At 37.3% G+C, this 17,148-nt stretch overlaps 1 protein-coding gene across 1 annotated transcript in view; it reads left to right on the top strand.

The window, feature by feature from the left end:
* The window catches only part of prkcdb (protein kinase C, delta b), a 46,291-nt gene that overhangs the window by 19,189 nt on the left and 9,954 nt on the right, over nt 1-17,148 (top strand). The window contains exons 3-12 of the mRNA XM_061923804.2: nt 2,620-2,892; nt 11,620-11,788; nt 12,693-12,724; nt 12,839-12,924; nt 13,465-13,594; nt 13,720-13,820; nt 15,432-15,501; nt 15,678-15,781; nt 15,866-16,039; nt 17,042-17,133. Coding sequence (XP_061779788.1) covers nt 2,620-2,892; nt 11,620-11,788; nt 12,693-12,724; nt 12,839-12,924; nt 13,465-13,594; nt 13,720-13,820; nt 15,432-15,501; nt 15,678-15,781; nt 15,866-16,039; nt 17,042-17,133 — 1,231 coding nt within the window. The remainder of the gene's footprint in view (nt 1-2,619; nt 2,893-11,619; nt 11,789-12,692; nt 12,725-12,838; nt 12,925-13,464; nt 13,595-13,719; nt 13,821-15,431; nt 15,502-15,677; nt 15,782-15,865; nt 16,040-17,041; nt 17,134-17,148) is intronic.

The raw sequence follows: 17,148 nt of genomic DNA, 5'->3' as shown, positions 1-17,148 counted from the left end.
TTTGTTCCCTGATCAACAATAGCCAAAAGAGCAACAGTAATTGGGCTCAGTGCTTCCCCCAATTCTGTTATGGATCTTGTGTGTGATCCTAAAATGTTCTCGACTTACTATCATTTTATCTCCCATTTAAAAAAAAAAATCAAAAAAATGAAAATGGTTGTTTTGGAGTTGTTGGGCTGATCGTACATTGTACGCAATTACAACTATTTAAAGGGGAACTGCTCTTTTTTTGGAATTTGCCTTTCGTTTACAATCATTATGAAAGACAAGAACACATTTTAAAATGTTTTATTTTAAAGATGATAAACGCTTGAAAGTTGCTGCAAATGGGAGTCACCGTTGTAGCCTTCAAAGCCCTCTAAAACAACTTCAAAACCCTCCATCAACATTTTTATAAATACACTGCAAGTCTATATATGATATAGCAACATATCATAACAATATGTAATATGGACAATATTTACCATATTTTGGTCAATTTAATCATTGATTTCTGTTTCCATAGCAGTGCACTTCCGACTTCTAGCAACAACTGTGTTCTATTTCCGTAAACAAACACGAGTGTGTTTTGTAATCATTGCAGACTTTGTAGTAGACATCGAAGAAAACAATTTTTTGGACAAATGAGCTTGGTTATTATACAGGTTACGGAATTAAGTATTGTTGACGTTTTTTGAACGCATTTTTAAAGTGATTTAGAGGTAGAATTGTATGCTCGCATGAGCTGTATTGCCACCAAGAATTAGCTGATTTTTTATAAGTTAAAATGCAAAAAATAAAACCTTTTGTCTTCTTCTCTCTCATAACAATTACAGAGAACTGGTTTTCTTGGGAAAAGCTCTTCTTGTACATAATACAGTATACTGTAGATTAGTGTCGTGTATATTACGATGTATATCGTATCACAAAAGAAAAATGTCTGCCGTACAATGTAACTGCAGCAGCACTGCTACTTAGCATTTTTATGTCAATACCGTATACAAATATATACCGTATTTTCCGCACTATAAGGCACACCTAAAAACCTCCAATTTCCTCAAAAGCTGCCAGTGCGCCTTATAATCCGGTGCGCCTTATATATAGAATATTGAGCCACAACAGGTCTCGCAACTACGGTAACTACGCCGACTTCATTTTCCCCCTTCTACGTCTGCTTACCGTCCTAAACTTTATGTAAAGACCCAAAAATGGCTCCTATTAAGAGACACGCTTACGACGCAAAGTTTAAATGACACTGACTCGATTAATGACGACTTCGACGAGTTGGATGCCGTAGTCGCCCAACTGTTTAATTCAGACACTGAAGAAGAAGAATTCGAGGGATTTGTGAATGTGTCATAACTTGAACTATGGCGTGGTTTGTTCTCCCGAGGTGCAAATGATTTGGACCGGACATGGCTTGGAGGTGGATACATGATTTAATATTAACACTCAAAAAAAAGGAACAAACAAAAGGCGCCCACAGTGGAGGTACAAAACTTGGCTATAAACACAAAACTTGCACAAAGGCAGAAACTATGAACAACGAAACCAAAACACTAACTGTGTCATTAATAAACAAAAACTTACTTGGCATGGACTAAAGGAGCAGCATGAACAATGGACATGAAACAAAGTGTCAGGAATGTGCAGAGCATAAATGTGGATGTCGCCAGGCTGACAAACAGAAAATGAAAAGCTTAAATAACACAGACATGATTAACAACAGGTGCGTGACTCAAAACGTGAAACAGGTGCGTGACATGACAGGTGAAAACTAATGGGCTGCTATGGAAACAAAACAAGGGAGTGAACAACCAGGAACTAGGAAAGTGTCCAAAAAACAAACAGCATATGGCCAAACAAAAACATGATCAACACAGACATGACAGAATGAGGAATAACTTCATAAAGTGAGCTTTACATGTTTATTTTTTGTGTTGTGTTCTGTGACATTAACGTTTGAGCAACGTTGAGTTATTGATATTGTTATTGCTCTGCACTATTTCGAGTGTTACTATATCGTGATTGCACTAAAGTTTGATTTACCGTAACAGTATCACTGTTTTTTACGTGTTTATTGAATCAGGGAAAAGTTCCCCTCCACTGTGTGATATAAATGTTGCACTACATGTTATACCTTGCTGTTGTTAAAAGATAAACAAAACACTGACTTTACCTCGGGGAAAATAATAAAACCGCTGTTTATTCATTTTGGGAGTGAACAGAGTTGTCAGAACGCTGGTTTGTAATCTATTAGTAAAGTTTGACTGACCTATCTGACTGTTTTGTTGACATGCCCTTTAGCGCAGCTCTATCTAATGGATGCATAACGTAACTCCAGCCTCTACTGTAGCGTCTATTCTATGCGCCTTATAATCCGGTGCGCCTTATATATGAACAAAGTTTTGAAATATGCCATTCATTATAGGTGCGCCTTATAATCCGGTGCGCCATATAGTGCGGAAAATACGGTAATTTTACTATATTGGGATATATATCGTTATCAGGATATAAAATAACCTATATGGGTATATACCGGTATATTTGCATCTATATTGCACAGCACTACTGTAGATCTATATGTTCTGCATTTCATTGGTCTTGTTTTTCCAAATTAAATCCAGTCTTTTTTGACAGAGCGAGGAAAAACATTTGTTCAGCGGAAGCCCACATTGTATCCATCCTGGAAGACCACTTTTGATGCTCATATTCATGAGGGGCGTGTCCTAGAAGTGCTCCTGATGCAAAGTGCAGGGGCGCCATTGGCCAATGCTACAGTTACCGTGGCTTCATTAGCAGAACGATGTAAAATGTCCAAGAACAATGGTCGCGCTGAGTTCTGGTTGGACTTGATGCCTTCTGGAAAGGTCCAAATTACTCTACAGTATTTCTTGGAGGAAAGCGATGCAAGTAAGTCAGCTTTTTCTCAATTTGTTAACTTTATTTCCCACTTTCAGCAACAATACATTTATTGGAGGATTAGCAACAATAAAGGGGACCTATACTGATTATAATCTGCTTTTACCACATTTTTGTGGTCCAGATATTATGTATTGGATATGCTTTGGTGTAAATTTTGCTCTATAAGCACTTTTATGCAAATGAAACTACGCCCCTAGCTAAGTTTTATAATTTAGTTAAAATAATAAAATAGTTTGAATATATATTTTGATTTCGATTAAAAATAACAACTTCATAAACTTTATTTAGAATTACCCGGTCAAAATATGAGGTACAACTGCATACTCGCTGATCAATTCAAACTCTGCATAAAAAAGCTGCATTTACTGTATGTCACTGCATGACAGTGATATTATGTGCATGCCAAGTTTAGATGAAAATAATTTGATCTTACCTTTTTTGTGTTTCTTTACAACATGAAGCACATACACAGAAGAAATTACATACATAAAATACAGTAATATAAAAAGTTAAATACAAAAACTAAATGTAACAGTCATCAAAAAAATTATTGCTTAGTTAGGATCTTTATTCGTGATTGTGGTCACAGCGATTGAGCTGCTTGGGTGGGGCATGTATTCAGTGTTGGTTTATTCTACAAATATGTTTTTCTGATTCTGATACGTGTATATATATATACACTATATGTACAGTATATATATATATATATATATATATATATATATATATATATATATATATATATATATATATACACACACACACACACACAGTACAGGCCAAAAGTTTGGACACACCTCATTCAATGCGTTTTTTTTATTTTCATGACTATTTACATTGTAGATTGTCACTGAAGGCATCAAAACCATGAATGAACACATGTGGAGTTATGTACAGTTCTTGACAAAAAAAGGTGAAATAACTGAAAACATGTTTTATATTCTAGTTATTTCAAAATAGCCACCCTTTGCTCTGATTATTGCTTTGCACACTCTTGGCATTCTCTCGATTTTTTTCAAGAGGTAGTCACTTGAAATGGTTTTCACTTCATAGGTGTGCTTGAAGCTCATCGAGAGAATGACAAAAACCCTTATTGTCAAAGTGTGTCAGGTATGATTTTGATGTGGCGGTGTGCCACGTTTAGTTACATCAAGGGGAAACCCTGATGTGCATGTTTGAGCCAGTCAACCCCACGACAAGAGGATAGAGAAAAATAAGGAACTTATTGACTACAACTGAATAAAAATGGTGGACTCGTGCAAAGTTCTTTGGGTAAACCTCTACTATATGTGGAGATACTGTATCTGCTGACATAACTAATGCAATATACGCCACTAAAGTCTTAATTCCAAATGGCTTGTTGGAGCAAGTTTGGAAGAAGGCAAGATTGTTTAATAAATATCTCCGCCATACCTCCATGGTTTGATTTCAGATGTTTGGGACTTGTGGGGATCCCAAATACACAAAAGCAGTTACCAACCGCTAAGACAATTTGGTTTTGCATAATAGGACCCCTTTAAAGCTGTCTTCCCTGACCTGAGAATCGGAATGTGGCTGTCCCACCCATTCAGCACCATCATACCTGAATCCAATTGCAGGTTTTCTTCCGGTTAATGAGCAGTTTATGAAGTGATTAAAAAAGAGTCACGGTTGACACCAATAAACATCCAACTTGTCCACCTGCAGTCAAACTGTAAATGATTACTTCTTAACCTACTCTGATATGAGCTGGTTGGGTGTGTCTATGTAGGTAGTAGTAACATTACATTATGCCTCAATATCCTAGATGTAAAGGAAAGATAACAACCACAGTCGGTAATACACAAATCATTTGTTTAATATATACTTTACTCTGTCAAGAGTCGTAGCACTTTAAGTTTTGAGATCTGCAAGTTTAATAAATGTTGCCAGGAATTAAACAGGAAAGCTAATTCTTTCAAGATTATCATTTTAGACAAGCATGTACACTAATGGTTTGTTAGCTGCTTGGCTTGTTCAGAGACAGGTTTTGCTTCGGAAAGTATCCCAGTCCTGTGGGTGGAGTGGATGGTTTGAGGTTTGAGAGCACGCCATATTTTATCAGCTCTCTGCCACAGACTCTGCAGGTTTCCTGAAAAGCAACCCAGTGTTTTTGTTGTTTTTCTAGAACAGCTATCTCCATGTATGACTCTCTCTTTTTCCCATTCCTGCTTTCTTGACATGGCCCACTGAAGTGGTGTCCAACACTAGCATCTGTCACCAAATGGGGTTATCTCTTCCACCCTTGTTCCACTTCTTTGTCTATCCGCGTTTCTTTGAGCTCGCTCTCTCCTACAAAGTGTCCCTTTTGCACTTTCTTGCCCACTCACGCTCCTTATCGCCACAGTCTCTGCCTGCTTTGTTTACTTCTCATGCCTCTTTTGATGTCTTCTCCCAGTGACTTTTGACCCCACCCAGTTTATTGCGTCAGCTGCTTATTTACAGGTTTTTTTCGTGTTTACTTTATTTAATAGCGTAATTAACTGGGAGTTTTGACTAGCTATTACGTAACAGCAGGTTGCGTCATCAAAAAACTTAATGGTTGTGCATTGGTTAAGTAGTTAAGAATATTAATGTTAGAACGCAATCAGGCTGTTGGAAGATCCAATCATGCGCAAACCTTTATTTACAACGTTAATTGGTTCTTGAACAGTCCGTATTTCAGTCAAATTTAGTACACTTTCAAAGCAATATAAAGCTCTACATAGTTCTACATATCAAACAAACATAACAAGGGGGTGATTGATCAACTTTCCATTTAATAAGTAAGCCAAAATAGTTTGAAATCACAAAACTCCCTAATTTTAACAGGTAGGCCTGGACTGATAACACATTATGCTTGACAATATAGTTAGTGCATCTGCCTCACAATACGAAGGTCCTGAGTAGTCTTGGGTTCAATCCCGGGCTCGGGATCTTTCTGTGTGGAGTTTGAATGTTCTCCCCGTGACTGCGTGGGTTCCCTCCGGGTACTCCGGCTTCCTCCCACTTCCAAAAAAAAAAACATGCACCTGGAGATAGGTTGATTGGCAACACTAAATTGGCCCTAGTGTGTGAATGTGAGTGTGAATGTTGTCTGTTTATCTGTGTTGGCCCTGCGATGAGGTGGCGACTTGTCCAGGGTGTACACCGCCTTCCGCCCGATTGTAGCTGAGATAGGCTCCAGAGCCCCCTGGGACCCCAAAAGGGAATAAGCGGTAGAAAATGGATGGATGGATGGAATATATTGACCTACGAATTATGGCCGATCAACGATATTATCGCCCTTATTTTTATGAGACCAAATTAACCATTGATGTAATGATAATACATAATAATAATGCATGTATATCCTTTCAAATTAAATAAACTTGTATTTCTTGTGTATTTTAACATTGTAAGTGGAATGAAAATGTGTAAATCTCCAAGTTAATTAAAACAAACAAATAACACTAAAATATTATCTAATATAATATCTAAATTTTGCACTTATAAAAATATAAAAATTACAACCAAAAGCAATAAAATATCTTAAGGAGGGGATTGGGGGGCCTCAAATTTACACAACCATAACAATAACTAAAGTAACTAAAGTATTGACAAACAAAGTTGCACTTAAATATTGAACATGTAGGCAGAGGTTGAGTTGTACATTACCGGTACTTAACTGACAATCAAGTTAGGAAAAGTTCAACAAAACAAAACAAAACAAAAGTTCAAATTAACAATATGAACACTAAAGTTTAAACAGATGTATTCAACTCTAGTGTCTGTCTTCTCCCAGACACTAAATTAAGTTTGGCAGATTCCGAGTAAGGAACAACCAAAATGACATGACCACATGACTGCACTTTCAAAAACTGCTATTTTTATAACAATAATAAATGGCAGCATGTCTTTGGCGATGTATTTAGCCACATTTTCTGTGAGCGCACACCATTTTGCACTGCTTTGTTTACGCTGACCTGTCTTGTTCCCCAAACGCGAAGTGAGTGTGGACTGTGGGGTGGTTGATGTGTTTTAAGTGGGCCTGTCAACAGCTTCCTGCTGTTGATAGGCTCATATTGTTCCAAAGGTTTAATCTGAAATATTCCCACATTGGTGCGGTGGAATTTGGTTTTGTGACCATTTGGTCCATGTTAGCTGCTACATGCTAATTAGTTGCACTGTGTGATGCTTGCGGGACACCGGACCCGTAGGGATGTAGGGATACAAATTGATAAGATTTTTCCGGTTACGATTCCACTTTCGATTCTGCTTATTGATCCGGTTTTTCAACAGTTCTCTTAGCCATTTTTATTTGGGAAAAAAGAGAGAAAAAAGGTGGATTAGCATCAATTTAGTTTAGAGGTAACATGGCCTTACAAAGCCTACAATGAGGTCTTAAGAGGCACATACATAATATAGAAGAAAAAAAATTACCTTTTTGTGAATCATAATATTTAATTAATATTCTTCTGTGGAATTTAAGTATGTGCACATTACACAAAAACGTAACATTTAGTAACATGTGATATTAATTTATTACATGGAAACTTTGAATTGAAAATCTCAGAAAATGTAAGGTTTCAAAAACTGTAAGCCATGATGATGAAAATTATAACAAATAAAGGCTTGACATATCTCACTTGGCATGTAATGAGTTATTATCACAGATTAGTTTCACGTTTGAAGTTAATTGCAGACATAAATGGACTTTTACACCATATTCTAATTTTTTGACTTTCACCTGTATAATATGACTGAGAGAAAACCTGGTTGAAGGAAAACATGCAACTTTTCTCTGACTACAATTGAACATTCACCTACCGAAAATGCAAACTTCTGACCACAAACTTAGTCGCTGCTCAGTGACATTCGTCTAGCGGCAGACGTGAACTGGGGCGAGTACAGCCAGTCAGAATCTGTTTCTTGTCATGCTCATATAAAAGAGTAGGCATTCATTTCAATTGAACAAATAATAGCGCTAACATGAAAGGAGGCGTTAGTTAGGACCTGTTGTATTCAGATGACGTGCTAGCGTTACTGCTGCTAGGATGACATCGGAGCGGTTCAAAACGCGACTTTCAGTTATAATTATTGCATGCTGTCTGTTCAAATGTTTCAGCATATTGCTCGCATGTCCTTCTTTAGATGAACTCGCAGCCTTATAATTATCTGTGTATCAATTTCTTGGAATTGATACACAGATAATTATATAGAACCGGTTTTCGATTCCCAACCCTAACACTTGGTGAAGACAAGATAATTCACCCCATTCTTTTCATTCCGCTGTGGTACAAACGTGCATCGTTGCAAAAAGCTACGAAAAGCGTCAATGCTCTTGCAGCATGCACATGGCGATTTATAGACGCTGGAAAACTTATCAACTTTACTTTTCATTTATCATCGGTTAATTGACTTATTGAATATCGGCCCAGGCCTATTAACAGGCAGGTCTCTACAATTATTAGTAATAAAAAATTAAATTCACCTTATCTTGTCGGTTAATCTTCTTGGCATGCAGTAGAAGGACGGGAGGCAGCATCAACAATGTATAGGTTACTTCCTGAATGTTTCAAACCACACATCGCTTGTCCATCACTTTCTTTGGACCCGTACTGAGCAAGCAAAACTACAAAAATGCAGAAAAAAACACATAAAAAGCACACAGAGTAGAAATTAGCACAGTGGCCATGATCATGGAGCTCGATCAGCCCCGTCACAATTGATGTGCTGCAGGCACACAATAAGTGGATGACATGTTTGTATTCTTGAGACAAGGTTTGTACAACAAAGCATGTTTGCATTCGGCCTGTGGTTTGTAAATCGAAAAGTTTGTACAATAAAGGGTTGGTATATATATATATATATATATATATATATATATATATATATATATATATATATATATATATATATATATATATATATATATATATGGGGATAAGTTGATTGGCAACACTAAATTGGCCCTAGTGTGTGGATGTAAGTGTGAATGTTGTCTGTCTATCTGTGTTGGCCCTGCGATGAGGTGGCGACTTGTCCAGGGTGTACCCCGCCTTCCGCCCGATTGTAGCTGAGATAGGCTCCAGCGCCCCCCGCGACCCCAAAGGGAATAAGCGGTAGAAAATGGATGTATGTATGTATGTATGTACGGTATATATATATATATATATATATATATATATATATACACATACCTGCCAACTACTCCGGTTTTCCCGTAATTAGTACGGTTTTCATCAACCTATTCCGGGTTACGGTTGCAGTGATAAAAAATACGGTTTTTCATTCATAAAATTTTTTTTATTTTTTTTTAAGTTTTATTCACGAAATCGCGTAACAACAATGACAATCGACACTGCTTCCTAGGGCTGGGCGATAAAACAATAACAATATATATCGCGATAGACATGTGATCAATATCAATAGAAAATGGGGTCGATAGAACGTTCGATAATTTCACTGAGTTCTGTTAGAAAAAATAGGAAGAAATGCCGAGCCGGAACCGCACGGCATTCTGGGGGGTGTAGGCAGAGGAAGGGCTTTGGCCTCTCAACCTATCACGGCCGAGCCTGAACCGCAAGGCATTCTGGGAAATGCTAACAGGAAAAAAAAGAAAAAAAAAGCAACAACGGCGAGCTGACGACGAGGAGTGAAACAAAACGGGAATATGAGTGCGGCGGCACGAGAGGAAATTGTAAATAAAAAAGGAAACGTCACGTCACCAGTTTGGCAGTATTTTGGATTTTTTAAGTCCGATACGAATCAGAGTAATACTGTCTGCAAACTTTGCAAGGTCGTCGTCCCGACCAAGTCTGGGGACACGACAAACTTATTTTACCACCTGAGCCGCTCTCACCCGCTGGAGTACAGCAGTAACAAACAACCACAACCATCTATATCAGCCGGTGCAAGTGGAACAGCACCGAAGCGGCAACAACAGACCACCATCGAGAGATACTCGGCAGCAGTGCCATATGACAAAAATTCAAAACGTTATAAAGAAATAACGGATGCAGTGGTGGATCAATTAGCGAAGGACATGCTACCTACTTATATTTAAAATAAAAGTATTTAAATTCAGCCTTTTTTCTCCTGGTCTTTATTTAGAATTTTTTTTTTTAATCAATAATTATCGATATCGACTGATATGAAACACTTATATCGTGATACATTTTTTAGTCATATCGCCCAGCCCTACCAGTGCTTCCCGTAACTTCCTATTGAGCCATTCCGAATGCCATGCGCGAGGCTATTTATAGCACCACTGCCAAGCCCGAGGCACCAGTTGCCATTGTTTCCAAACAAGCGAACGATCATGGAATCAGCCGGAGAAAAATCGCATACGAGTCTTAAACCGAAAAGGAAACTGCAGTCATTCCGTGAAGAATATTCAAAAGCCTATCCGGGAATAATTATCCGTTCCAAAAAGGGTGAAAACTACGCGAATTGCACCTTGTGCAGACAAGATGTTTCGATCGGACACGGAGGAATTAGCGATGTAAAAGACCACGTTGGGACAAAAAAACACAAGTCTAATGCCGTTGCTAGCGATACAAGCGGAAAACGTTCAACGTTTTTCATCGCCCAAACAGATTCTTTGGATGTGATAAATGCCAAAGTTTTATTTACGGAGGCAATAATTGAGCAAACAAAAAGGTATTGACACCAATGTTATCTATTGGAATTGTTTAGTACTGTTATACTGTTAAAAGTGTTTATACTATTTATGCTTTCAAGTCCAAGTCGAAGAAATCTTGTTAAATGTTGACAGCATAACTACCAAAATACAGAAGTATGTCCTTAATATTTTTGCAGTGCTATTTCTGTTGAAAAGTTAAAATGATTACATTAGAGATGTGATGTGCCACTTTTCAAGTGTCTGATGGCTTAAATTAATTTTCATTAATTTTTCATATTTTGAATTCTTTTGAAAGGTTTACAAAAAAACTACATTTGAATTGTAATTCCATGCTATTGACAGGACTATTAATTTTAATGAAGTTAGCTTACCATGTTTACAGTATGATAATTGTGATAGAAATGTGAATTTTAGGCACAGAATATTTTTTACAATTGAACAAGGCAGTAGATTATACAAGCTTGGACAGAAAGTTAATAATGACACCAATTTTTTTTTAATGGAATTGTTTAGTACTGTTTTACCATTTGTTTACTGTAAAAAGTGTTTATACTGTTTATACTTTCAATTAACAAATTGAAGTCTTGTGAAAGGTTGACAGGATAACTGGCATTAACTGTCAAAATAATTTCAAACTATTGAAGTTAGCTTACAGAATAAACATGTCAATCAACCCATATGATTTTTGCTGTAATATTTTTGTTTTGAAAAGTCACTGTGACTGATAGAAAAGTGATGGTTTTAGCAACATTTTAACCTGTCTGAATGCTAATAATCATTTTGCGTCGGGGGGCGAAGGAACCCCCCACCAGGACTTTGTCCTGGACCTACCAGGGCCTGCGGCCCCTGGACCCTGGCTACTAGGTTTTTCTGATTTCAAAAGTTGGCAGGTATGTATACAGTATATATATATATATATATATATATATATATATATATATATATATATATATATATATATAGCCTATGCCTGGGGTGGAAGGCGGGGTATACATACTGTACATATATGTTTGTGTGCGCTTGCATGTGTGTATCGGCAAAAAAAACATTTCCTCTAACCAGCTATTTTCCGGATTGCTCTTTTCCTTCAGCACAAAACCAACCATCTGTAAGAGTCGCCCCCGGTGATGGACTCACCACTCTGACCAGGAGGAGGGGAGCAATCAAGCAGCCCAAGCTTCACATCATCAAAAACCACGAGTTTTCCGCCACGTTCTTCCACCAGCCTACCTTCTGCTCTGTTTGCAGGGAATTTCTATGGTGAGTCCAGTCCTTTTGTTGAGCTCGTCAGCATTTTTACACACAATAGAAGAAACTACAACAGCAAGATTTTTGTTATTACAAGAGTGAGTCACAAGGGAATCTACTGAGGTTGTCTTGTTACATTCCAATTACTGTAAGTCAGCAGCATGAACCGGTTGGCCAAACTCCACCACTATCTCCCAGTTCATGACACAGGTCAATTTTTCATTTGATTATGTTATCTTAGTGTCTGGACTTTTTCACATGTTAAAAAAGTTTAGATTTCCGTTGTAGATTAGGCTACGATGCAGGTTCAAGAGGTGATGCGTGGCAACCTTATAACATGTTTAGTGAACAAACACAATGGGTCAAGTCACAGGTATCATGTTAAAAGCAAACTACACTTTCTTTGGAATTTTATCTATCGTTCACAATCCTAATGTGAGACAAGAAAACACAACGGTTTTTTTCTGCATTCTAATTTGTAAAAATGGTCTTATTCTTGGTGGCTGGTAATGCAGCTAATGGGAGCAATCCATTCTGCCGCTAAATCACTTTAAAAATGCATACAAAAGTCGCCAACATTACTTCATTTACGTTCCGTAGCCTGTATAATAACCAAGCTGTAGCGACATTGTTATTGTATGAGCGAACACTGAGGAACTGTTTTTGTAGCGTAGTAACACATAGTCTTGGGACAGCATGCTAAGGCATTAGTTGTTGCATTTAGTTGTTTTGTTTGTACACAGCTGGCTTGACAGTGTATGTCGTTGTAATAACAAGCATGGCGTGCTGCATGCATCAAGATCAATATTAAAGTGGCTCACTCGATGGACAGTTGTGTGTTTGTTACAGCTGGCCGGGGAAATGTTTTCAAGTTGTGTCACATAAATGCGTAACACTTTTTTTTTTTCCCACTCAGGGGTCTCAACAAGCAAGGCTACAAATGCAGACGTGAGTTTTTGCACTTGCCACTTTTATTCATTATTGTATCACAGTTTCTTCTCACATTTTTACTTAAATAATGTTCACATTGTGACCCAATATTTGCTCATACATCCCACTCAGAATGCAATGCGGCAATTCACAAGAAATGCATCGAAAAGATTATCGGCAAGTGCACTGGCACGGCGGCCAACAGTCGTGACACGATGGTAAGTTAATGTGTTTGTAGCCTCCAGCAGGAATTTAGAGCTGCTGTTTTTCGTTTCCCAACTTTATTTTAGTGCATCTTTATAATGTGCATGGTTTTTAATTTAATTATATCGGAGGGTAGCTGCATGACATACAGTACACATCGTAGGCGCCGATCCCGTGGGTGCTTCAGGGCCCGATCACCCACGGACAATGCCGAGCACCCACGTGGGATTGATGGAAAATTCTTTCTTACTACCAAGCAAAAACCGCGCATGCTCAGAAAAGTAGCGTCAGATTTACCGCCCGTCCGAGCACCCACTGGCAGAAATGTAGATCGCCGCCTATGGTACACATAAATAAATGTTACTATTAACCAAAAACATTAAAGATGACTTAAACTAAACTGAATCTAGTTCAAGATAGCAGTACAGATGTGTTTGCAAGCCGCATCAGTATTATATCCATTTTATCTGAAGCAACAAAAATCTATAGAGCTTTTATACTGTATTTCATACTTACTGTTATTTTTAGTCTGCCTACTAAATACCTATGTGTAGTTCCAGAAAGAGCGCTTCAATATTGATATGCCACATCGCTTCAAGTCCAATACCTACAGGAGCCCTACCTTCTGTGACCACTGTGGCACCCTGCTTTGGGGTCTTTATAAACAAGGAAATAAATGTGAAGGTGGGCAGATTGTTTTTGATTATTATTCATTTTCCTATAAGGGTATGAAATAATTGATTCTGCTTCTGACGTTTTGTTCCTCAGGGGTAACTTTATTAATCTATTGATCATGTTTTTCATATCAGATTGTGGCATGAACGTTCATAGTTACTGTCAGAAAAAAGTGGCCAATCTGTGTGGAATCAACCAGAAGGTATTGGCTGAAGCTCTCTCTCAAGTCTCCCAGGTTTGTACCACACTTTCATTTCATTTCGAACAACAGATTAATAATATATTTAAGGACTATTTTGTTTAACTATATTTTAGATTTAGAATATCAGACTAATCATTTGTTTAAATACTGTAATTTCCAGAAGGGCACCTAATTATAAGCCGCAACCACCTCATGGGAAAATGGGAATTGTGTGAGTGTCATTAAACAATTATAAACAATATACTGTATATAAAATTCAGGGAAAATAACAAATTACATTAAAAGTTTCTGATTATATTGATAATGATATAAACACATATTTATTTATTTGTTACATGGGACAATGTACATTAATGAACATAAACATGTAAATGTGCCACATTGTAGCCTTGAGGTAATTTCCCCCGCAGGTTGATGGTACTGTATATACAGAGTGCATTGAAAAAATCTGCATACAAATTAGACAACATAAATAGTTAAATAAAATACAAAGACATAAATATAACGACAGTATGTTGCTGCCTGACCTTGTCTTTAAGTGACCATAGCAGTTAAAATACATAAGGCAGACAAAAAAATGCTGTAGTACTAAAGTGCAAGTGTGCTGATATAGTGCACACAAACATGAGTGTGCTTACAGAAGAAAATGCACATCCCCCTTGGCCTGGTTAATTCAAGTGCTAATTTTACCGCTCATAGTTAGCATTCACATATGTGTTTATGCATATATTATTGCACAAGAAACGTATACCTAAGTGTATCTATGTATGTAGATGTTACACAAAATATGTATATGTAAGCATAGGGATATTGAAATAATTCAACATGGTCATGGTCTTGTTTACCCTGAGCCACACTTTCAGATTACCCTTGAAACATGCAAAGCTCACTGAGAGTGGTTAAGTGTTTTTCAATGTACTCCCTTTAATATATATGGCAATTGAAACACCCAACAGGTATCTCACAAGTTCAGAGTTACTTCCAGGTTCTAAAACTCACGTAAAAGCTGTAATACTTCCCACCTAGAAACACATTCAAAAGAAACATCTCTTTTAGCTGTCCAGAGAACTGTAGTGACCGTTATTAAGAAATCGATCGTGGAGCAACAGCACCTTCTAGCAGTTGAACACACAAAGTGTGATCATACAAACTAACCAAACAAAATAAACAGGATACACAAGGTTAATTGTGCTAAATATAACAATGCTAGTTTTAAAGCACTTAGTATCTGTCCAATTGTTTCAATAATAGTACCACATTTGTCCGAATCACACTTATGTAACATTCCTTGGTTGCTAAGTAACAATAACAATCATAGGGCAACTTACTATTGTCATGAACGCACACAATGACCACCAACAAAGGAGGAGACAAGTCTAGCAAATATTTAGCAGCCAGAGTCTCAATCAGACCCATAAGAGCGCCGCACTTGTCTGTGTACGTATGATTGACAGCCAGCAATAGAAAGGCTTATGCAACTTTCCCTGAGCGGGAATTGAACCTGTGCCATGCGGAATCTTAGCCACTAGACCACTTAGCGCTGCAAATCCGTAGAGCGATACAAGATGTCCATGACAATATTAATGTTTACAAACACATCACTAATAGGATTAAATTATGATTTATTTTTTACTGTCATTTTAGAAGTCTAGTAACAATGCAGCAGATATTGGCATCTATGAAGACATCAAAAGTGGAACAACAGATCGTGCTGGTAAGATGTTGTCATAGCAACCTACACTTATCATACCATCTATTTTATCTAGACTTAAAATCTGTTTGAAACTTGTTTTTCCTGCCATTCGGTCCTCTTTAGTATGTTTGTCTGCATTGTTTTGCCTTCAGCTTTGCTTAGTTATTTATTTACTGTGATATGTGAAAATATTATAGCTGGAAATGATAATCAAAAGGCCTTGAGCTCCTTTTCCCGGGGGCGCCTCACAGTCAACCACCTGGTTTTCCACAAAGTTCTGGGCAAAGGCAGCTTTGGCAAGGTATGCTCTGTAGTCCATGGACTGTTCGGAGACAGATTTTATGGTGTTACGAAGCTGATGTGATGACTCCGACTGTCTTCTCAGGTGCTGTTGGCTGAACTGAAGGGCCAACGCCAATACTTTGCTGTAAAAGTTCTAAAAAAAGATGTGGTTCTCATGGATGATGATGTGGCATGTACCATGGTGGAGAAGAGAGTCCTTTCCCTCGCTTGGGAGAACCCTTTCCTCACGCACCTTTACGCCACATTTCAGTCTAAAGTGAGCACATGTAAAGTTAAACGCAGTAGAGCTCTATAGAACGTATTTTTCTGAACTCTTTCACATATAAAGAGAAATGTGTTTTTTTATGGAACCAAACAAAAAATGGATTTGCAAACAAAAATAATAGATTTGAAACAAAAAAAGATTTGCAAACAAAAAAAAAATTTCTTGCTAAGATTTGCAAACAAAAAAAGATTTGATTAAAAAAAAAAGATTTGAAAACAAAAAAAAATAGATTTGCAAGAAAAAAAATAGCAAAAGAAAGAGATTTGAAAACAAAAATAATTGATACGACCCAAAAAAAGATTTGCAAACAAAAATAATGGATTTGGAAGCAAAAAAGATTTGCACACAAAAATAATGGATTTGCAACAAAAAAGATTTACAAACAAAATCATAGATTTGCAACCAAAAAAGATTTGTAAACCGAAATAATGGATTTGCAACCAAAAAAGGATGTGTTAACAAAAAAATAATCGATTTGAAAATAAAAATATATATATATTTGCAAACCCCAAAAAAGTTTTGGTTGCAAAAACGTTTTTTAGGTTACAAATCATTTTTTGTTGTTACGACTCAACTTCAATCTTGTAGGCGTGGCCTCCTCGAAACGATGTACTCGAAGCCTTTTTAATTGGTCAGTATCACTCAGCACTAGTCTTAGGTGATGTCCCTCCAAATGTGTTAAGAGCGAAAGTAGTCAGCAGTCATACCTATATGGGCACACCAATTAAAAGGCTTTTAACATATTGTACAGAGGAGGCTCCACCCACAAGATTGAAGTTGAGTCGAAACCAAAAAAATTATTTCCAACCCAGAAAATTAATTTGTAATTGTTCGGAAATATTTTTTTTTTATTGTGAATTCATTATTTGTAGGGCCTCCAAATTAATTTTTTGTTTGGTTGCATAAAAAGACCCACGTTTCTCTGCATATTCACGTGTCATTTGTTGCTCTGCAACAATTAGGTGACAAGATTGTGTATTTTTTTAAACCCAGGAGCACCTATTCTTTGTGATGGAATACCTCAATGGCGGCGACTTGATGTTCCATATCCAAGACAGAGGCCGCTTCGATCTCATCAGAACCATGTGAGTCCACTTAAG

Source organism: Nerophis lumbriciformis, linkage group LG28 (genome assembly GCF_033978685.3).
Source record: "Nerophis lumbriciformis linkage group LG28, RoL_Nlum_v2.1, whole genome shotgun sequence".
NCBI classification, from domain to species: Eukaryota; Metazoa; Chordata; class Actinopteri; order Syngnathiformes; family Syngnathidae; genus Nerophis; species Nerophis lumbriciformis.
The sequence above is the reverse complement of the archived record's forward strand: the minus strand, read 5'-3'. Positions and strand labels throughout refer to the sequence as shown.